The 23,871-nt window shown below is 40.2% G+C and overlaps 1 protein-coding gene across 1 annotated transcript in view; it reads left to right on the forward strand.

Annotated features, from left to right (window-relative positions):
- The window catches only part of LOC137522175 (otogelin-like), a 245,595-nt gene that overhangs the window by 126,858 nt on the left and 94,866 nt on the right, over positions 1–23,871 (forward strand). The window contains exons 63-74 of the mRNA XM_068242207.1: positions 365–467; positions 1,123–1,139; positions 1,991–2,005; positions 3,601–3,703; positions 4,481–4,527; positions 6,076–6,181; positions 7,009–7,119; positions 8,355–8,374; positions 13,550–13,655; positions 16,122–16,550; positions 21,418–21,443; positions 23,408–23,510. Coding sequence (XP_068098308.1) covers positions 365–467; positions 1,123–1,139; positions 1,991–2,005; positions 3,601–3,703; positions 4,481–4,527; positions 6,076–6,181; positions 7,009–7,119; positions 8,355–8,374; positions 13,550–13,655; positions 16,122–16,550; positions 21,418–21,443; positions 23,408–23,510 — 1,186 coding nt within the window. The remainder of the gene's footprint in view (positions 1–364; positions 468–1,122; positions 1,140–1,990; positions 2,006–3,600; positions 3,704–4,480; positions 4,528–6,075; positions 6,182–7,008; positions 7,120–8,354; positions 8,375–13,549; positions 13,656–16,121; positions 16,551–21,417; positions 21,444–23,407; positions 23,511–23,871) is intronic.

The following is a 23,871-nucleotide window of genomic DNA, read 5'->3' on the forward strand; positions in this document are numbered from 1 at the left end:
AAATCTAAACTTACTTCCTGTTGGGATTCATAACAGGAATGCCAAGAGCGCCATATTTTACAAAATATAAACTTGCTTCCTGTTGTCATTCAGTAAACTTTTGTAAGTCAAGTGGCACAGGAGTGTTTAAATACATATTCTCTATAATTCAAGTGTCAAGAATTATAGAGCTGCCGTCTTGCATTATGTTTTGTACAGTGCTACAAAAGATGATGGCACTATGTAAATCATTCATGATAAAATAATAATAATAATAATAATAATAATAATACATGTAGACAGAAAGACAAAAAGAACAATGATGATCTGAATGTAATTATACAAAAAAAAAAACATTTGTGAATGTATTTCTCTTGTTTTTTAGGGTCAGTGTGAAGGAGTTACTTGCGTTGTGCCAACCTGCAGAGAAAATGAGAATTTGGTAGAGGTTCAATCAGAGAACCCATGCTGCAAGGCATATAACTGTGGTAAGTATTCCAGTCCTTAGACTTGGGAAATGTTATGAGCTGCCTGCAGTAAAGAGGGAACACTTCAGAAACAGTGGAAGCATTTTAGAAGCATGCCTTTCAAACAGGGATCACTATACACTGTCTCTTGCTTATCACTTTAGTTAAGAAAATAAGTAAGCTGTACACAGTGAGGCTGATATGAATATTGCAGTGTTGAAAAGGGCCACATTAAATGCACACTTAAAATAGGTACACTAACACGTGTTATGCTGGATACACACAGTGTGTTCCCGCACTCGATTTCCTGCTCGATTCCCGTCGATTTGTTTATTTCCAACATGTCCGATTTGCATTTCGATGGATCGTTAGGTCGATTCACATGTAAAGTATGCCAAATCGACGTAACGATCCATCGAAATGCAAATCGGACATGTTGGAAATAAACGAATCGACGGGAATCGAGCGGGAAATCGAGTGCGAGAACACACCGTGTGTATCCAGCATTAAAGTTTGTAATAGTTATTACAACTGTGGCTGGGACATTGGTGGCAATTCTGGCAACACAACCACAAACATAACATTTGGTGCAGTAAATTCTTAGGTAGTATCAACATTTTAACAGGACTGTTAACCTTGATTAGTTTAACACATCCATCTTGCTTTTGTTTTTCAGATGAGATCCCAACACCAGTAAGTTGGAAGAATACAATTTTATTTATGCCTACGATAATCTTAATGTTTTCTTGAAAATTCAGTCTACTCCCTATCTCTTTGCTACAGCAGCTCAGTAGTACCACTTTTACTGATCTACTGATCTGATAAGGGAAACAGTTCTTATGTACTTTGCTTCTTTGCTTTCAGCTTTCGCACTTTTATGATCATGGAATAAATGTCCTCTTGAATACTAAGCAATCTATTGTATACAGGGGCTTAGCTATAAAGCCATGCGCCACAGTGCAATGTTTTACACTGCCTGTAAATCCACGCACCACTATATGTATAATAATCGCATAGTACAGACCACCAATGCCGCTAATGATCACTTGGTGTTTTAAGTTAAATTTGGTGGGGGCTAGCATCTAGAAGGCCCCTAGACTGTCTCCAGGCTCTAGGCAGCTGCCTAAGATTGCCTTGTGGATGATCCAGCTCTGAAGGTGAAAATTACCTCGGCATCACTAATGAATACATAACACACTGAATGGGGTAGGGCCCCATGTGAGCCCGTCAGGGCTAAAGGCCCTGCTGCTTTTACAATTGCTGTATTCTATATTGTTGTGCCACTGATTCTATACAGTGTTCGGCTGGGCTGGCAGTAAATTTAGAAAATTCACTTGTTGCTAAGCAACAATAACCTTCTCTTATTCTTCCCAGCAAAAACCTGAATGATAAGGTATGGCTGCTACTGGTTGGCCACAAGTGGATTTACCAGCTCTCTGCCTGCCCACTCCAGCACAGATTACATATTAAAATAGTACTTGATAGTGATATTTATCAATGCATTGTTATTAATTTTTTTATGTATCTTTCTTTTTACCATACAGCCTCCACCTCCTCCGGTATGTAGTCACCTAAGCTGCTGTTATGTAAAAAATTTGCTTAAACCTGTTTGTACATAATACTAATTTAATTTTGCATAACTTTCATAATTTACACATCGACTTTTGACTGGAAATTCCAAAATCTATTGTGAATCATATCTCATTTTTATAGTTCATTTTAATGTTTGCAGGCCTACCCATGCGAAAGGGAACCTTAACGAGAAACTCCAACCAAGAATTTAACTTTATCCCAATCAGTAGCTGATACCCCCTTTTACATGAGAAATATATTGTATTTCACAAACAGACCATCAGGGGGCGCTGTATGACTGATATTGTGGTGAAACCCCTCCCACAAGAATCTCTGAGGACCATGGTGCGTTTGACAGTTTGCCACAATGTAACAAGGTTCACAGATAGGAAATAGCTGTTTACAGCTGTCTCCAACAGCCAAAACAGCTAGCAGCAGCTACATAACCTGCCCACAGTAAAAATGTCACCATGTAATAAATGTCAGAATGTAAACCAAGGAGACTAAGGATTTTACAATGAGCAAACACTGACCAAATCATTTATACATAATTATTGTAAAAATGAAGCACTTTTTTATTGCATTATTTTCACTGGAGTTCCTCTTTAAGTGACATGTGACAGGATGAGATAGACAAGTGTATGTACAGTACCTAGCACACAAATACATATGTTGTGTTGCTTTTCTACTTTCTCTGTCTGAAATAGTTAATATTCAGCTATGCAAATGACCCAGTTGGACTAAAGAGCCCCTCACTGATAAGGAGTTACAGCCATAATATACTTGTCTGGCTTTTTTTTCTGCAGGGTATAGATAAGAAAAGGTCAATAGTTAATATATTTTACCTCCGTGAGACACTTCACAGACTTAGTTATTGAGCTAGGACCAAATAATAAAATTATTATTTTAAGTTTTCAAACATAACGTAAAACTGTGGGATTTCTGAAAGTCATTTTTAGGATTAGGAGGAAAGATACCATTGTTTATCTCTATTTTCACTTTAGGTTCAATTTAAGGTGGTCATATTTAGTAAATATCAACCCTAAATGGTCACCGTCTTCTGATCAGTTAAACCTTTTATTGTATTGAGTGGCACAATGTGGTAATGTGGTAAATGATTGATACCAGGTAAATATTGATCAGTCACCACATGTTATAGTGTATGTGTGACTTTAAAGGTACTTTAAAGTGTATGAATCCTTTACACTGAATCTGATGAATTCCATTGCACTGGACAATATCATTGCATCCCAATGCAATGATATTTCTATAGTGCATTCACATAGGGTGCGGTACAGCAGGTCCTGTCAGAGTAATGCATAGCATGCTGTGCGTTTACTGGACACCATACACATTTTAAGTGGTAGTGAAGCATATTTTCATTGCACTGTATGCTTCACTGCATTATCACACCATACGTCTAATGCTCGATGCAACTTTTGGTACTTTTGCATTGGTATGGCAATGCAATGTGCATATATGACTATCAAAAACTGACTATACTGTAACTGTACATGATTATAGTCCTGCAGAAGATATCAGTGCTATGCAAATGACAATTTTTTATTTGTTATTTTGGCAGCCATGCTATAATGTCCATTGTGACCAAGCAAACTGTGGCCCTGATGATAAAGTCCTTATAGATGCTAACCCAAATAACCCTTGCTGTGCCTTGTTCACATGTGGTAAGTGATGCATAATTTGGTCATGCCATATTTAAAGTTACTAAGTCAACTCTTGTCCAACTGGACAAGAGCAGCTGAATAAGTTGCTGTTAGCTAAAATGCAACTGACAACTGAAGTGCAGCCCAGGTGAAGGTAATGTCCATGTTTCCCTATGGGTCAATTTATATTTACGCATTTTAACTGGAAGCTTTTTTATAGGGCACCAAAATGTATGAGTTTTTAAGCGTTCAGTGTAAACCAGCCCTTACGGTTGGCGGTACGGAATTAGATCCTCCATTCGGGTTTTACACAGGGAAGTGACCTGGGGATGCACTTTAAATGTCATTATTGATTGTTGTTGCTGAAATAATTACATTTAGTCAACGTTGTTGTGATAGCGCTCCTCCAAGATCTAAGACCTAAAACATAAACAAAAGCCGCACATAGTGCATTACTGCAGACGCAGATTAAAAATTCACATGCCACCCAAACGTGCATAAGTGATGTCAATGTGCTCCACTCTGTGATGACCATTAACCCCTCCAAACTAGCAGTTTACCAGATGGACACCACCTCACTATCCAGGTGGGTCTAGCGCGTAGCCTTAGAGCGGCCACCTTCAAATCACAGCCTCCGCACGACTAAACATATTAGGCCTTGTGGTAGCGAATACTCAATTGGAGAACTGATCTTATTATTGTGGTTCTATATTGTACATTTTATATTAGTGGCAGGCACAGTTTGTGTTTACAACAACGAAATAATTACATTAACACATAATTTATTTACTATTTTAGTACCACCCACAACGCCAGCTCCTCCAGAAGTGACCACCACACCTGCTGTAAGTATTAGATTCTGTGTTTGATTCTTTTATGGTGGTTTTGGGACCCTCTCCATTTGCCTTAAAATAGTTTATACTTCTACAAAGACACCTTGAAGTGGTGGGAATATGGAAAGTGAAGTCCTTCTGTTTCTAAAAATGGTAACTTTTTCAGGCACCATTTTTCTTAAAACAAGAGTTTGCTCTTAGAACTTATAACCATTTGGAAACTCTATTGGATCAGAGGGGAAATACTGACTGTAGTTCTGGTTTATACATGTCTACAATAAGAATGAGCGGAAACAGTTTTGCAAAATGTGAAACTGTCCTGGCGTTTGGGGGGTGCAGTTCGAGGCAGAAGAGCTTTTCTATATCGCCACCTCTAGTCGTGTGAATGGGCCTTAAATGAGGCCTTTGTGAACAATGCTATGTGTTAGCTTTATTTACTTTACACTGTTTTTAAGGTACAAAAATGAAATCGTGTTGTCCAAAACATTATGTGGTCTCTTGTAAAACAGGTGCATTTTTTGATCACTATTTTAATTTTGTTTATTTTTTTTCTTTCAAATTTGTGGTCTCTTGTCTGTTTCTTAGACCTGAATCTAATTGGTTAGATAATAAATGTTTAAAGGGAACCTGAAGTGAGAGTGATATGGAGGCTGACATATTTATTTCTTTTTTAACTATGCAAGTTGCCTGATTGTTTGGCTGATCCTCTGCCTCTAATACTTTAGCCATAGACCCTGAATAAGTATGGAGATCAGGGAATTTGACTGTTGAAGTCTGACTGGATTAGCTCACATTTCCCTCTGGGTATCGCATGGTGGTTTGGGGGCCCCAGCAAGTGAGAGAGGCTGGGCCCCCCGGCTGTCGTGCGAACCAGTGTTTGTGATTGTGGATTAGCCACATGCTCGTTTCAAGTGTGTGATTCAGAAACTACTGATTCTAGAGAGAAAAGCAGGTTGCCAGGCAACTGGTATTGCTTAACCATTTAAGCCTTTTGGACGTAGCTGCTACATCCAATAGGCTGCTGCCCGCTCCCACTGCGGATCACGCACGCTCCCGCGCCGCCACCCAATAGCCCGGAGATCAATGAATGGGAACGCAGAATTGATGGACTGATGGACGCAAAACTGAACAAATGCACCTTTTTTTCCTAATAAAATATTGGCGCTATACATTGTGATAGGGACATAATTTAAATGGTGTAATAACCGGGACAAATGGGCAAATAAAATACGTGGGTTTTAATTATGGTAGCATGCATATATTTTTCTTAATATTCCCATTAAAATGCATTCAGAAAAAAGTAATTCTTAGCAAAATGTACCATTTAAAGAAAGACTAATTGGTGGCAGAAAAAAACAAGATATAGATCATTTCATTGTGAGAAGTAGTGATAAAGTTATTGGCCAATAAATTGGAGGTGAAAATTGCTTGGATGCATAACGTGAAAAAACACTGAAGGATGAAGTGGTTAAAGGAAAGATACCCTGTAAGATTTTGGATGTTCAAGATGTGCTGCAGAAAAAATGTCTTAGTCCTTTTGCCTTTGTATTCTCATTGTAGGGATGTAAAGGCAAAAAATGCCCTCCAGAACCCAAGTGCTTTGTGGAAGGTTCTGAGAAGGTCTATAAACCTGGAGATGATCCTTGCTGCCCAGAAGTGGACTGTGGTAAGTACGGGTGAAATGTAAGCTCCTTATTGTTTTGGAAAATAGCTGAGTTCTTCCAGAGATATTTCAGTACATATATGTTTAAAATATCTTTTACGTTTTTTCCATTCAGTATTTTTTTTATTGATTGGATGAATGAAAAATGAAATAGTATATCAAATATTTTCGCATTTAACACATGCTGTTAACACATGGTGAGCCTTAGGCAAAAGCAGCCATTTTTTGCAGGTTAAAACAAAAAATGCAGCTCTGAAACAGACCTGAAGAGCAGATAATATAAAAAAACTGCAGACTGACTCACACAGTAGGGGCACACCCCTCCTTCTTCTCCTGTGCCCCAGTTGCAATCTCTCAACTGCTAATTATCTAACCTTTCAGTAATTTTCACTATAACTTGAAATGGCCCAGGTGAGATTTGCAAATTTTGCCTCCAGCAACTCTCCAGGCAAGGACTGGAGGATCATTCATTGGGCTTGATTCACTAAGACAAATAGCATGCCTTATAAAAGTTAACACGCCCTATCAAACTCAACACGCCTTATCAGAGTAGCATAGCAAAAGGCTATGAACACGCAAGGGCTCAGGGTAGGACGAGTGGAGCTCTCGTCATTGCCAATTAGCAGGCATACGTTTGCTATGCTACTCTGATAAGGCGTGTTAACTTTGATAAGGCGTGTTAACTTTGATAAGGCATGCTATTTGTCTTAGTGAATGAAGCCCGTTGTCTTCAAAGTTCTCCAGTCCAGAAGACCTCTACAACATTAGAATCTTTGTCAGTCACTGGCTAAGTAGGTGCAATAGCTAAGGCTTTGTCTTTTTTTTCGTAGAATGTTTGCCCTGCAGTCCAGCAATGCAGTGTCCACCTGGTGTTAAACTGAACATAGCGGTTGACCCTGAATCTCACTGCTGTCCCCAATATTCATGTGGTGAAGAACACCGTAAGTTTCTACCTAATATTTATTCATTTGTAGGTACGGAAACATGTAAGCTTGCATCGATTTATTACTTTGTCAAATTTTATTAGCACTTCAATATCACAGAGAACTTAACAGACTATATTAATGTCTCTGGACATCACATTTAAACTGACCCAAGGTGTGGCTACACTGGTAAATTAAAAAATGCTGTGGTAGTTTAGCAAAAAATAAAAAAAATTCATATATGATTTTTTAATTTTCTGTCTGCACTTTCTGTCCTGCTGGTTGAGTGATACTACATTACGAAGGGGTAATTTGCATCCTGTTGTTCTGGCTTGACTAGCATATTTATGGGATGGAGAAACCTCACCCTAGTCATACTCACCTAAAGCTTTAGCTTTTAGAATAACATTTATAGTGTCTACTCTAAAACCCAGGCCTTGATTTACATCCCAGGAGCCTATAGGCACAGATGGCCTGGCACCTTAGACTTTGCCCTCCATGAACCTACCGCAAGTGTGCTGGCTGTCTCAGCTGTCACTTCTCCCTTACTTCCCTTGCCCGTCATAGGTAGCTACAGGTGTCCCTTAGTATTAGGTAGCCAGAGGTACCCTCAGTATTAAGTAGCAAAAAAACTCCCCCAACTGAAGGGAGATCTCGTCAGTGAAATGCCGAGAGCTGGATAAGCACCCTCTCATATACACTCCGCTTGGAACCCTGCATTGTGAAGGAGGGAGAAAGGCACTTGGGGAGGGAAGCAAGTCACCTTTCCATCATCAGGGCCTGTAGGGATGTGCCCAGAGTACCTTATGGTAGATCAAGCCCTGCTAAAACCATTACAGTGCTAAAGGAAAGCAAAGAAGCTTATCTGTATGTGTAAGTTTAGTACAGCTGTGTCTGCTGTCAGCAACCTTCAGTAAGCATTAGCATGGAGACAGAAAATAGTGAGGAGAGTCACTTCTTGCATTTACATTGCTGCCTCCCCTCCCCTATCATGGCCTGATCGCTGATCTGGGCAATGAGAGCTGGCATCTTTGGGACCCTCTGCTTAGACTTGCTGGAACCAAGGAGTGCGAACAGGCTGTAACTCTTTTGCTTCTGGGCGAGCATACCTATACTTCCCATCCCAGAGGGATACTTTAATCAATCACTGTAAGCCCTTTGTATAGCATACTAAAGTGCAGCAACCACTTTGACCTATAAGTGGCTTAATAAATTTGTTTTTCTAATATGTTTTTCTTTTCTTATTTCCACAGAAACACCTCCTCGAAAAACCGTAAGTAACTGAACATTTTTATTATTATTGTTTTACACTCATCCTTTCCCTTTTTCTCTCCAAAAGCCTAGAACATTTAGCATAAATATGTGTCACATCCCAAGCCATGCCCCGCGTTCTACAAATGGTAGAGTATTTCACCATGTAAATGTATGGATGGCACCATGTCCTGGACTCCTGGCAGGTCACAGAATGAGTAGTAAGGCATAAATAGGGAGGAGGAGATAGCTGTAGGTGGAACTGATATTGATAACAGTGCTGACAAAGATAGAAGCATATGTCTGGACTTTGCAGGTAGGCTTGGTGAACCACTGTAAACAGTCTACCCCTCCAAAAGAGAGGCTGTAACAGGGGTATTGATTAATGACCCTGAAACGCTTAGAGAATGTACTCTTTCTTACTGTATCCAGACCAGGACGGCTGAGCTTTAAGTTAAAGAAAACCTGAACTGAAAATTAAAAGTCAAAATAAACATACACAAGTCATACTTACCTCCTGTGTAGTCTACTCCTCAATCTCTTTTTCCTCTCCTGTGTCCTGTTTGTCCACTGTGGTCAAGGGAATTCTCCGTCCTACATTTTGAAAATGGCCATTACCCCATAACAGCTTTCTGGTCAGCACACTGTTAAACTGTAACATTGCCCACTTGAGCCATAGGGAAACATGGACATTACCTGGCACCAGTTGTCCTCTCAGCTATAACTGACAGCAACTGACATATCTGACAGCAACTGATATTTCAGTTCTGACAAAATGTTGTCAGAACTGGAAGGGATTGCTGTCAGAAGAAAATGGTGAGGTTCTGAGAGGAACTGATGACAAGGTAACTATGTAATATTAATTTGAAGTTACCTCATGTGTTTACTTTAAACCATTTTACTCAGTTTAGGTTCCCTTTAAGCTTCAAGTACTTATATCTGACCGCTGCAACATTTCTTTTTTCAGACTCCTGCACCACCAACCACTAGAGTGGCAAAGTCACATGCCACTTTTTTCAATTTTCGATAGAGTGCAAAAAGGGCTGCAATCTCTATTCTAATGATATATTAGTTTGAGACTCTTCCTTATTTCTCCAGATAGGATATAGATAAATCTCTTTAGCATGGACAGAAAAAACAACTCTAATGCTAGGTACACACCATACAATTTCCTGTTAGATTCTTCTGTTAGATTTACCTACAGCATGGAAAAAAGCTATCTGGCAGGTAAATCTAACAGAAAATTGTATGGTGTGTACCTAGCATAAGGCCCTGTTTACACTTAATCAGTTGGTACGCATTTTTTTTCTTCTCCACAGCAGTGCATTGTGAAAAAGATTTCAGTTAAAGGACAACTGTAGCGAGAGTGATGTGGAGGCTGCCATATTTATTTCCTTTTAAACAATACCAGTTGCCTGGCTATCCTGCTGATCCTCTGCCTCTAATACTTTTAGTCATAGACCCTGAACAAGCATGCAGCAGATCAGGTGTTTCTGACATTACAGTATTGTCAGATCTGACAAGATAAGCTGCATGCTTGTTTCTGGTGTTATTCAGACACTACGGTAGCTAAATAGAACAGCAGGACTGCCAGGCAACTGATACATATGGCAGCCACCATATCCCTCTCACTTCAGTTGTCCTTTAAAACGCGTTAAGTGTAAACAGGACCTTAGGAGTAATGCCTCATACTCACGAGGCACATTTGTGGCCTGTCGCTAGCACACAGGAGTGTGTGCGCGACAGGCCAGCGACAGCTTGTCGCCAGGTCCCTCCGCATACACGCGGCGGAGGGACCTGGCAACTGATGTGGCGGAAGCTATCGCTGTTGCTCCTCCCCCCGCCGGAAGCCCAAGGTATATACTGCTTGTTGCTGTCGCTAGTCCGCATACCCATGCGGACTAGCGACAGTTGCGGCGGAGTTGCGGCGGCGACTGTCGCCAGGCGATTGACCGCGTCAATCGCCTGGCGACATCAGCAACGAGTGATGGTTTGGGGTGCGCGCACGTGCAACATCGCATACTCACGGGCGACCTGTCACCGCAACACGCGCGCGCCGCGTGTTGCGGCGACAATTGTAGCCCGTGAGTATGGGCCATAAGAGGAAAAAAAATAAGTGCAGAGTTCAGTGTCCCTCGTCTCCTACAACTAAGATATATTGGGAAGCACATACAATAACAATTGGAGTTTCAATGGAGAAAGCAGTGTAATGAATACATAGCTTTTAAAGGAACCTAAAGTGAGAGGTTGCCATATTTATTTCCTTTTAAACAATGCATATTGGCTGGCTGTGCTGCTGATCCTTTAATACTTTTAGCCATAGACCCTGAACAAGCATGGAGATCAGGTGCTCTGATTGAAGTCTGATTGGATTAGCTGCATGCTTCTTTCAAGTGTGGGATTCAGACACTATTCGAGCCAAGGAACTAAACAGGGTAGCCAGGCAGCTGGTATTTCTTAAAAGGACATAGATATGGAAGCCTCGCTTTAGCTTCCCTTTAACTATTACAGAGGGGCAAAATAGTCAGTGCCGTAGCCCAACATGCAGGTGGCCATTCCCTGCTGTGGGATATTTATGTCAGGCACCAGCTTGTTGGGTTACAGCACTGATCATTATCCCGCCAGTATCGGACTGAGACTGCACCTTCGTGTCTCATTTTAATATAGTTGTCTTTTATTATGAAGCTTCTGATGAAGTGACTGATAAAACGTTGCACCTAGCCTCTGAACCACCAGAAGATTTATTTCTGTGATTTAAAAAACTGTTTTTATTTACTTGTCAGCCTTAATTGACATAATTAAAAGCTACCTTATGTTTTAATTGCATTGTTTTCTCTATTAAAAACCCATTTTTTGTTATTATCGTGCTTGTTTCCCAGTATAGAATGAGGAAGAAGTAGAATTTCTGTCATGATTTCCCGCCATTTCTTTCCTAGTGACACCATGGAATCAGTTTGATGCCATGGTGTCACAGAGACAAAAGCAACAAACGTTGAGTTTACACCTGTTTACTGTATCTAAGGACTAAATAAATGCTGAGTTTCAAGTCATAGGTACTTATTTCTGATCGCTGTAACATTTCTATTTTTCAGACTCCTGAACCAACCACCACTCCGGTACGTAACTAGAAAAGCAAACATGAATACTCCCACACTACTTGATACTTGTTTTTTTGTTTTTTGTTTTTTGTTTTTTTTTATTGGACTGCCTGTACCTTGGCTAAAATACTTCAAGATTCCCTCACTGAAATCAAATGACATAATAATCCGAACATTTGTATAGCGCTTTTCTCCTGTCGGACTCAAAGCGCTTGAGAGCTGCAGTCACTGGGATGTGCTCAAAAGGCCACCCTGCAGTGTTGGGGAGTCTTACCTTGAACTCCTTACTGAATAGGTACTGACCTTAGCCAGGATTTTAACCCTGGTCTCCCATGTCAAAGGCAGTGCCATTAGCCATTACACTATCCAGCCACTCTGTAACACTCTCCAGCCACATAGGTAGCTCAGATATCCTATTGTTCTTCCTACTTGATTGATCATGTGAACAGCATAATTCCAGCTGAGTGACTCAGGAGCTGCCCTGATTAAGATCACTTTTACATAGATGGTCTCTGAACTGCACTACTTTGATCATTGACTTGTCACTTGAAATAATCACTTTTGATATTGTCAAGTGAAGGTCATTTAAACTTGGCTCAGTTGTAACACATGTACTTTGAAATGGAGATAGATAGGAATAAGACAAGAATTTTCTCACCGATCAAAGCAAATGGATCAAAACAAATGGATAAAAATAATCTGACTTGGTGGGCAGCCATTCATTCAAGCTAAGTATGATTCAGAAGATGGAGATAGCATGTACAAACATTCGACTATTGGTCAAAATGATAATGAATGATTGTTTAAGTTATAAAAAGAGTAGTGTGTGTTGCTTTTTAGTCTCTAGTGGGGAATAGGGTTAATAATTGGAACGGGGTGGGGGGGGGATAGGGTTAGGCCCCAAGAGGTGATTGGGAGCTAGAGAAGGTCATCACTCATCAGGGTTAGTCATTACTGGGGATGGTTATGGGTAGGCGTTGCATGCAAAAAGTTAGTGGGTTTTAAACCAGTTGGTTGGGGTTAGTCACCTATGGACGTTATTAAGGAGAGGCAATCGGGGTCCATGGAGTTGGTCACTGGGAAATAGTTAGAGACAGGATAGTCTTTTTTAACATACAAGACTTACAACCTGCTACGCAAGCCCTGTCCTATTTACCGGGGTGCCAATATTTTGGCACTTTGGTTTTCTTGATTACATCTCTTGTCTTAAATGGCAAGTGGCTCTGTATATGGCTCATATATTGTGTTGGCAGCGGATTTGATGTGATCTATGGGATTACATTATGATTGGTTTTAATTGTTGCAGCACAATGTTTTGTCTTTGCACATACTGATCCTCTAATGAAATGGTGAACCATGAAACCCACATCAGGCTCATGGAATCATTTCAAAGTGTGATGGATTTCACTTATGTTTTTAAATTCATTATTTCCTATTTTTTAATGCTCTTATAGCTGTACATAATAAAAAGTATCTTATATATAACTGAGGTATATTTTTGATTCCATGAACCCCCGTTTTCGTTGCTTGCTTCGGCAACATTCCAGCACAGTATTAGTGAGAGTGGTCAAGATGAGTCCAGTGGGAGAGGGGGATTAGGGTTAGGCATTAGTAGACTGTTTAGGATAAGTTTTCAGTTGTGGAGGCAAAGGGTAGACACTAGGGACAGAGATTATGTGGAAGGCATTAGGGGATGGTTAGGGTAAAAGACCAAAGTTGGTAAGGGGTAACTAAGCTGGTTTGTTAGGATTATAAACCAGAAGCAGTGGCTAGGTTTAGACATAGTTTCAGGTACAGACTTGACTTACTGTGGAGGACCAAACGTTTTTAGGTGGCCTTTGCTGACACTCAGACTCTGCCCACAAGTAAACTGGAGTCGATTTGTCAACGCCATCCTATTATTATTATTATTATTATTATTGTTTTATAAAGTGCCAACATACTCCGTGGCGCTGTATGTGTGAAAGGGTAACCATCTCCATGCTATTATACTAAAAGGTCTATTCCAGTGGATACATTAATGGAAAAACACTATTTCAATTAAACACTTGTACTAATAATGTTTGTTGTTTGAAATTGGTTTACTTTTTATTTAACAGTTTTCATGTGACAATGTGCGTTGTGAGTCTCCTCCCATATGCAAGACTGGAGGTACTCATAGAGCGGTTCCTTGGGCAGATCCCTGCTGTCCAAAACTCCAGTGTGGTAAGTTGTAAAACTGCACAAGTTGAACTAATAGTTCAGGGGCAAAAAATAAAGATGACATAACAACTGGTATTTAGCCAAAATCGGTATCAAAAGAAAATTAAACCGCTTTCTTACATTGTCTCAGAATTGCCACTTATGTAGGCCTCCCATGATGCACTGCAATTTAATGAGAGTGACTATTAGTTTTGAGGGAGGTGTGATATGGTGACATCATCACACTCAGCTGAGCTCCACAAGCCTACAAGAGGTGTGTCCAAGTCTACACCTGAGGACAAAGGAAGTTAGAACCACTATTACCAAGCAGTACCAGCAAAACACAATGCCCTTAGCTTTTCAAAACTGCACAGATATGGGGTTAAGTTTATAAATTAGTTGTATCATAAAGATGGTGGCCCTATTTAAATTAGCATTTATTTTCCCCTGGTATTCTGCTTTAATTCACATCAGCTGCATAGGTGCCTTGCCTTAGTTTACAGCAAGTTGAATCTCTCACTTTAGAATCACTTTAAAGAGAAACTCCGACCAAGAATTGAACTTTATCCCACTCCGTAGCACTGTATGACTGATATTGTGGTGAAACCCCTCCCACAAGAAACTCTTGAGTACGTACTCCTGGCAGTTTCCTGTCTGTGAACCTTGCTGCATTGTGGGAAATAGCTGTTCACTGCTGTCTCCAACTGCCAAAAAAGCATGCAGCAGCTACATCACCTGCCAACAGTAAAAATGTCACCATGTAATAAATGTCAGAATGTAAATCAGGGGTTTAAAAGATTTTACAATGGGCAAACACTGGCTAAATCATTTATACATAATTATTGTAAAAATGAAGCACTTTTTTTATTACATTATTTTCACTGGAGTTCCTCTTTAAGGTTGGACATTCATACATCAATTCTTTTGATTGATTTCTATCAGTTTTGATTACTGGTACTTTGAAGCTGTCAGTAATCTGTTGCTTCCACATATCTGATCAAACTGCTTTTTTGTGCAGTTTTTTAGACTCGTTTACCAACCACTGCAATGTGTGTAAGACAAGAGTGGTGGGTTATTGATGGCCCATAGCATTGGCCTGCATCAAGCAGAACAATGCTTGCAGTTTGATCTATGCTCGATAGATTTCTGCTGGAATCTATAAAACACAAGGCTGTTGTCACTGTGAATGGTAAGAAATGATCAATATCCGATCAAACTCCATTCAGATAGGGATTCGTTGTCTAGGTACAGGCCATAGCTGACCCGTGTGTGATTGGATTGCATATTGCACAAACATTTTTCCTATGTGTACTTACTGTGCACTTTTCGGTACACTTCCAAAGTCCCATTTAACTGCACTGAATGGAACATTAGGGCAAGTGAAATGCTTCATATTAGTGTAGACACTTTTTATGTTATTATCAGCACTGAAAACCTAACACTGAGGTGTCTGGAACATGCCTTAAAGACCCTAGACATAATATTTTACAGTGGCCTCTAAACATCATTTGCAATGTTTTTGTTTTTTTTCTTGCCATTTATAAACTAACAGGAAAATGGATTACAGTTCAAAAATCACCAGTACTTTCCATTTGTTAGATTTGGGATTCTCCAATTGAATATGAATAATTTGTGTCCTAACAAGCTTGTATCCTGTTGGCTCTAGGGATTGTCAATGATATGCAAATAATTTTGAGTTAATGCATGATTATGCAAATTTAGTGTGCACATTTTTGAAACCAATCGAATTTTACCTCATCATGATTTGATTGGATAGTTTTCAAGTTGCATAAATTTGCATACAAAATAATGCTGCGTTGACTCAACATCTCATTAACCATCACAAGATGGCTCTACCACATTAATATAGGACAATGTCAGCACTAAGCAAGTAACTGATATATATATATATATATATATATATATATATATACTGTATATATTTTGAAACTTGGAATATTTTTACAGAGTGCGAAGAATGCCTTTCACCACCTCGCTGCGCATATGGAGACCCATTCACAAATGATGACCCCAATGCTGTCTGCTGTGTAACTTATACATGTCGTAAGTATCATCACTCAAAGAGGTCAGATATGTGGTGTGTGTGTGTGTGTGTGTAAAGGGGTGGGGGAGATCCTGTTTTATGTCTATGTGAGTGGATGTACAGTACTGCAATGGCATTGTTATGGAGGGTGAAGGCAGCCTTAAAGCAAAGGGGAAGTGATTCTACAAAAATGTTATATACTCTACCAAAGACAGAAGTAAAACTACTACCCCTTCCACCTCTGCCCTACATGACCGCAACTCTCGTAAATTTCGAGTACTACTCCGAAAGCAAAGTCTACTTGACCTTTGGAGGATAGCTAACCCAACTGCTACAGATTTCACTTTTTTCTCCCCACCACATGCATCGCACTCACGCATAGATTATTTTTTTTGCAAAAGCCCATCTCCTACCTATCCTAATTGATTCAGTAATAACCCCCTCAGCCTGGACTGACCATCAAGCAGTCACTATAGATCTTGACTGGTTATCCAATCCACACAAACCTCTACACTGGAGGCTAAACAAATCCTTATTAAAGGACAGTACACTCATCGCTGACTGCCTAGAGGAACTACAAACATTCTTCAAAATAAACACTGACTCAGTAACCTCATTTGGCTTAGTATGGGAATCACATAAAGCCTTTATTAGAGGCTTTTTTATAGCAAGGGGTTCCCGGAAAAAACACAACACCTCAAAAAAACTGAGCGAATTAAATGCTTCACTTGCAAGGGCAATTAATGCCTACAAGCACCAACCGACACAAGATCACTTCTCTACCATACAACAACTCAAACTTGACATCCGTTCCCTACAATCCTCACAACTTGAGAAGAGCCTGAAATGGAATAGGCAGCTGTTCTTCGAAAGAGGTAATAAACTGCACACCATACTAGCCAGAAAACTTAACCCACAGAGTGTTCAACGAACAATTTACGCTATGAAAGACACCCAGGGTGTTACCCATTACGACCCTGCTAAGATAGCGAGCGTATTTGCCTCCTTTTATGAACAGCTGTACAAGCTACCTGACCCCTCAGCTAACCCACAATATTCAGAAAAAGTATCTTCTTTTTAAGAACAGCTCAATCTCCCTAAATTAACAGAGGAGGACCGTAAGGTACTCAACTCCCCCATAACTGAAATGTTAGAGGTCCTTAAAAAACTGCCCTCTTCCAAATCCCCGGGCCCAGATGGCCTTCCCTACTCCTACTATAAACTGTTCCAATCGATCCTCATTCCCCACCTAACAACTGTGGCCAACAAAATCATGACAGGTGAAAGCCCACCCACGTCCATACTTAACTCTCTCATCACAGTTTTACCCAAAGACGGTAAGGACCCTCAACTCCCACAAAGTTATAGTCCCATTTCCCTCCTAAACTCTGACCTAAAAATAATTACAAAAACCATAGCCAATCGTCTAAACCCTATCTTAGTTAGACTTATAAATAACGACCAAGTCGGTTTTATTTTAGGTCGCCAAGCGGGGGATAACACCCGCAGAGCCATTAATCTTATATCTTTGATGAACAAATCAGACAAACCTTCTCTGCTTCTAAGTTTGGATGCAGAGAAGGCCTTTGATAGACTCCACTGGTCCTTCCTATTTAAAGTCCTCGAACACCAGGGTTTCCTAGGCCCCTTCCTACACCTAGTTACATTTCTCTATTCATCCCCAACGGCCTTAATAAAGCTTCCTTTCGCTCCCTCCAAACCCTTCCAAATATACAATGGGACAAGGCAGGGCTGTCCCCTTTCCCCACTCCTCTTTGCGCTCAGCATAGAACCTCTCGCTGCGGCTATCAGACAGAACGCCAATATAAGAGGCATTATACATGGTAAACATGAATATAAAATCTCCTTACTTGCAGACGACATCCTATTGTCCATAATAAATCCATTAACCTCACTCCCGGCCTTACATGATACTCTAAACTTCTATGAATCTTTATCAGGATTTAAATTAAACCAAGACAAAACAGAGGCTCTACCTATAAAAATACCTCCAAGCCTTCTCACTTCCTTACAGACACATTTCCCTTATAAGTGGCAGACGCACTCTATAAAATACTTAGGAATTCATCTCACCCCCAATTATAATACCCTATATAAGTGCAATTTCTCTCCCCTTATTCAACGGATCTTACAGGACCTACACAAATGGACGGCATATAAAATCTCCTGGCTAGGCCGGATCTATGCTCTAAAAATGAATATCCTACCCAGAATACTGTACTTATTCGAAACCTTACCAGTCCTTGTCCCATCCTCTCAACTGACGTCTCTACAAGCGGCATTCCATAAATTTGCTTGGAATTATAGACGACCGAGAGTCCATAAAAACATTCTTACCTCTCCTATGGAGCAAGGTGGCCTGGGACTACCACTCCTACGCTACTACTATTACGCTGCTCATCTACGTCAGCTGTCAGAATGGTCCAACCTCAGAGTACATACAAAATGGGGTCTTATTGAAGCGACTAGTATGCTACCCATCTCCCTAGCTTCTTTACTCTGGTCTCATACCACGCCAAAAATTCAACAACAGTATCTACTCCCCACCATCAAATTTACTTTACACATCTGGCGAATTGTGGCCCCGATGGCTAGGCTGAAGTCCTCCCCCTCACATTTACTACCAATACTGGGTAACCCCAACTTCACTCCAGGCCTCTCCAAGTCCTTCATGAACACCTGGTTCACATTAGGCTATTTTAATCTCAGCAATTGGATCCACCCCCTCACAGGGAAAGTGTACACTAGATTGCAGCTCGAAGACAAAATTAACTTTAATATGCAGCGGACCATGGAATATAATCAAATTATTCATTTTATAAACTCAATTGTCCACAAACCCTTAACTACCCCTTTTTTCTCCCCCTTTGAGAGACTATGTAACCGTAATGGACATCAAAAGGGCTTAATTTCGCAAATCTATATAATCTTAATGACCAAATCGGGAACCTGGACCCTAGATCACCCATACATGTCAAAATGGTCATCTTCATTGTCCACACCTATAACAATAGAAGATTGGGGAAAGATTCGGGAAAACGCCAAACACTCCTCACTATGTATACAAATTAGAGAAAATATTTACAAAATTTTGTTTCGCTGGTATCTTACCCCAGAAATACTGTCTAAAGTATACCCTGGTACTTCAGACTTATGTTGGAGGGGCTGTAATGACGTGGGATTGTTAGAGCATATCTTCTGGCTGTGTCCCTTGTTGACCCCCCTGTGGTCCAAGGTCCAAGAAATTATTACCTCAAGTACGGGCGTCACAATACCACTTGACCCCCTATATACGATTCTGGGCAAACCTCTCCCAAAGGTGAACAAATATACAAATCGCCTGATCAATCATATACTAACGGCAACCAGATTAACTATTGCTTCCTCTTGGAAAAATATAGCCCCCCCAGATATCTCTGAAGTCATTCTTAAGGTCAATTGGACCAGGTCCATGGAAGAATTAACAGCATCCTTAAGGGACACAAAAAACAACTTCCATAAAATCTGGGACTCATGGCCCTACTCATCTCCCATCTTCCACCCTCCATAACTCCATAACTTCACACACTCCTATCCATGTTGCAAGCTGAACCAGAGATAGACATCGTGACTCCAACAAGACACTTTTATGACTATCCAGCATGAGGCCCTGACTTGAACAACTCTCTATTGTCTAATATATGATGTACGATGACTGTAGCTATGGCTAACCTTCAATTTCTCTCTAGAATGACCACCTTTCTCTTTTATACCTCATATCTCTACTGATTAACCACTATCCTTTTTTTTCTTTGCCTAGTTATAGTTATACCTTTCTAATAAGAAACCATAAGTTTCATTGGATTTCAGTTATACAAGAGCTTTGAGCTACTCAATTCTCATGGATGGAAAACTAAGCATATATAGTCATGATAAACAAGTTGTATTAGCTAACCATTACTATGTTGTTATCTGATTGATAAACTATAATTGTAAACCTTAGAACTTTTTATACAATATCACCTAAGACCAAATACTCTTGCTATACACTGTTATATGGTTTTTGCTTGTAGCATAATGCATCTTGTTATAATGTCTTATTGAAAATCAATAAAAAAAAAGTATGACAAAAAAAAATGTTATATACTCACCTATGGAGAGGGAGGGCTCTGGATCTAGTTGTCCTTGTTCCAGCTCTGTCCCTGGTTCAAATTTCCCTTCTCCAAGAGCCCTTGGAAGGCTTCAGAAGCACTCGTGATGCTGAGTGCTTCCGTAGATGGCTGGTTCAGTACTGTGCATGCCCATCTGCAGAAGCACTCAGGGACACGACTGCTTCTGAAGCCTTCTGAGGTTCCCCAAAGGTAGATCCCGCTTCATAGTTTTCCCTCTCCATAGGCGAGTAGGTAACTTTTTTTTTTGTAGCAGTAGGGTATTGTACCGTGTTACCCATCAGTAAAAGCAAAAAGTTTTAAATCAGAATAAGAATAAGCAAGCTTTCGGCTCTGCAGCCTTCGTCGACAGGATTTAAGCCCGACGAAGGCTGCAAAGCCGAAAGCTTGTTTATTCTTACTCTTTTTAGTTAGACAATAAATGGTATCATCCTGATTTAAAACTTCATATTTCTACTATTAGTAATTTCTGACTAACATTAGACAATGAGATGCTAATTTAATAAGTACTTTACTCCCACTGATAAAGGGGTCCATCCTTCAGATCAGGTGTTTTTGGGGCTACACTTGTTATGGGTGTGAAGACCATCATGGCCACACTTGTATTATGACCCTTGTAAGATGGGTCGCCAGGCTGTAGGGTCACAAGGTAAAGGGTGTGAACACTGGGGGGGGGAGCCCAGTCAAAGTTTTGCTGGGGGGGGGGACTCATGATCTATAGTTGTTAATAATTGCCGCTATTCAATATATATATATGGAGGTGATTGTTGTCACCATAGCACCGCTCAATTTTAATACAGTGGTTGAAGGAAGGCCCCTTGTGCGCCTATCTGGCCCAGGAGCCCTGGTGCAATCGTGACCTTTGTATCTACAACTGCTATGCCACTGGGCCTCCCCATGATGCATGTGATGTAGCACATAGTGCTACTCATATTATGTAGGTAATGTGTATGCTGCGAGTATACTGCAAATTACGCTATTGGCCAGTGAGCTGTCTGATATAGAGATGTGGGAATTCTGAGTATTTTTGGCAAACAGAATAGTAAGGCTTTTTTTCTGCTATTACATGATTGACTTAGCAGAATAATGTTATTCTGTTCCATTCTATTGGTTTGTAAAGGAATGATTTGACATTTCTGCAATAGATTTCCTAGAAATCTTGGTTTGAAAATGTTGTCAGTATCAACAGAATGACCTAAACTGCAGTAGAGTAAAGTAATCACAAGATGTCACTGTGAAATGTAAAGTGTTACAATGATCTCTATGGTATTGTGATTTCCTGTACTCACTCTGTGTTCCTCTCTGTTCTAAGTAAGCTTTCTTACCTGATGGTGGTGGTGTATGATTTATCTCTGCATGTTTTTCTTCAGTAAAGAGCTCTAACTTGTTATACTGAGTGCCTATCTGCGTCAGGCCACGCCTAAACCATCAGGAAAAAAAAAAAAACAGAGAATCAATGACCAAAAAGATGTATCTGAGCGTTATATCTGAATTATTTTACTTGATGTCTTTAGAAATATATATTTGTTTCAATGAACAGAATAATGAAGTATTTTTTTTGTTCTGCGTACAGCACCACCTCCACCACCTCCCACTAAGGTAAGAAAATGGACATTTCATGTAGTTACTTCTGTTTATGACAATTGTGTATAAAGTGTATGTTGTGTTTCAAAAACCCTTGTTCCACCCTCAGTGACCTAAAACTGCCTGCTTACTCCCAGTCGGCCTGAGACTCTGCCCCTCTAGGTCACATGGGTAGGTAGGAGGGAGAATGACTGGAGCCATGCCTCTCTGCTGATGACTAGCCTATCCTAGCGGACAGCCTTTAGTGGAGAGAATAACCAAAGGGTCCTCACACTTTGTAAACAGAATGGCCTCAATTCTGTTAGCTATGTGAGGTATTTTTTTTTTTGTAGGTAAAATACCTCTTGAGGTATTTTCCTCTTTTTTTTTTTTTTTAGCAATTTCGAACATGAATTAAAACATGAAGTAAATGCATAAAGTGAGGTAAAGTGTGTGGTATTTCAGCAATAAGCATGCAGTAAATAAGTAAAAGTAGTCTTTAATTATCTTCCATAAGTTAGAATAGTCTTTGGAAGATGTTTTTTTTTTTTCGAGGGGGGAAGGTGTATTTCATTATGTAGCAACCTATGAAAAGTATATTTATAGGTATCCCTCATAAAAAAAAGTTTTATTTCTACTATTCTTTTCTATTACACAGCCTGAATTGGAACAACACTAAAACAGCAATAGGAACTCCACTAAAAACTGCAAAATGTATACAAATTGTATACAAATTGACTTTACCTCCAGGTACAGGCAGGTCTTAAACTGATCGGTAGATTATGTGCTTACATGCCCCCTAATTTCCATGACAATAGCTATTTTCAGTAAAGTTAATGCAAATTACCATATTTTTCAGACCATAAGACTCACCTAGGTTTAGAGGGTAAAAATTAAGAAAAATATATATATACTAAACCTGATGCGTACATGGTGCAGGGCATCTTGTGATCTTCCTTCTATGTGTTATGCAGCATATTATGTGGTTTGCTCAGTCAGATAATGAAGACATTGTTGGAGTAGGCTGGCTGCCTCAGTGACAGGTATTATCCACTTGGTCCAGCCACTTCAGCAGTTGGTCCTTATTCTCCAACAGGAAACAGCTGAGAACACCAAAGCCTGAATAATCTAGAGTCAGGACCCAAAACAGCATTCCTAAACATGAACATTGTCTCCACACTAGTCCTGTGTGTGTGTGTGTACGTGTCTATTAGCTGCCAATAGTCTCCCTCACAATCTCATCAGATTGCTTGGCGGGCGTTCCAGCGACAGTAGAGCTTGTGTACAGTCAGTTAGGCAGACTGATAAAGCTGTTTCTGAACGATTCGCTGAGCGGATCGTTCAGAAACAGCCTTATCAGTCTGCCGACAGTCTGTAGACACAGTTTCGGAGATTGAAAGTTCTATTGTGCATGCACATGAGTAATATGTGATAATGCAATATGGTTATGTCATGATGTTTAGTGGGCGCCAGCAATATAGGGTATACAGACACTACACCAGCAACCCAATCATCTTACACCTGGAGGGGGGACTCCGGCCAAACAGATCCCAGTGACTGAGAAATAGGCACAGGGAAGACAGGGGCATGATCGTACTGGCTGGCAGGAGAGGAGAACCAGCACTCAGGTGACTTGATTGGTACTATACACATGTGATCATTGATTATGATATCACAATGTGTTTGTTTACTATTCATTGTTTACTTATTCTAACCATGTCCTGGTTCGGTAGCAACTGCAGTGCAGCCAGCCAATCACCATGCGGGGGTATAAAGCCACATGGTGATTGGCTGGCTGCAATGCACTGCACTTGCTAACTAACCAGGAAGTGGAGGAGATGTGATTGCCAGAGCAGGTAAGGGAGAAGGTTTCCGGCTTCCACTGCGCTTTCTGCATTATTATATTAGGTAAAAGGACTGCCCCCAGCTGCTAGGCCGCCCCCCGCTGCAGTGGTGGTAGGGGCCTTTGTTTGAAACTATCACTTGTGTGTTCATTACAGGGACCTTGTGTTGATGCCGTCTGTGTTAAAATTACCTGTGCGGATAATGAAATAAAGGTGAAGACAGAAGGAAGTGATCCATGCTGTGAGGAATTCAGATGTGGTAAGTGAACATTTTTCTACCAAATACTTTTATTTATCCAGGTTGTGGTATAACCAAAGGAATTCAGGGTGGATCCTATGAGACATATGAGAAGACATTTTGTCACAACCATAAGCAATTTCTTCAACTCAAATGGAGCAAAGGAATGCCCAAACATTTCAGTGTACAGATAATTAACTTACAGTAATTCAGGTAGCAGTCTCTGTGAACTGTCGGAAATGCCAGAGTAAAGAGACCATAAAACTATGCCCTTTCTGTAGTGTAAAGCAACACTGAAAAGCAATACTAACATTAGCTTATTTTCTTTCAGTTCCGAAACCAACAACAGCGCCACCACCAGTAAGCTCAATATGATTTCTTG

The sequence above is a fragment of the Hyperolius riggenbachi genome, chromosome 6 (genome assembly GCF_040937935.1).
Source record: "Hyperolius riggenbachi isolate aHypRig1 chromosome 6, aHypRig1.pri, whole genome shotgun sequence".
Lineage (NCBI taxonomy): Eukaryota > Metazoa > Chordata > Amphibia > Anura > Hyperoliidae > Hyperolius > Hyperolius riggenbachi.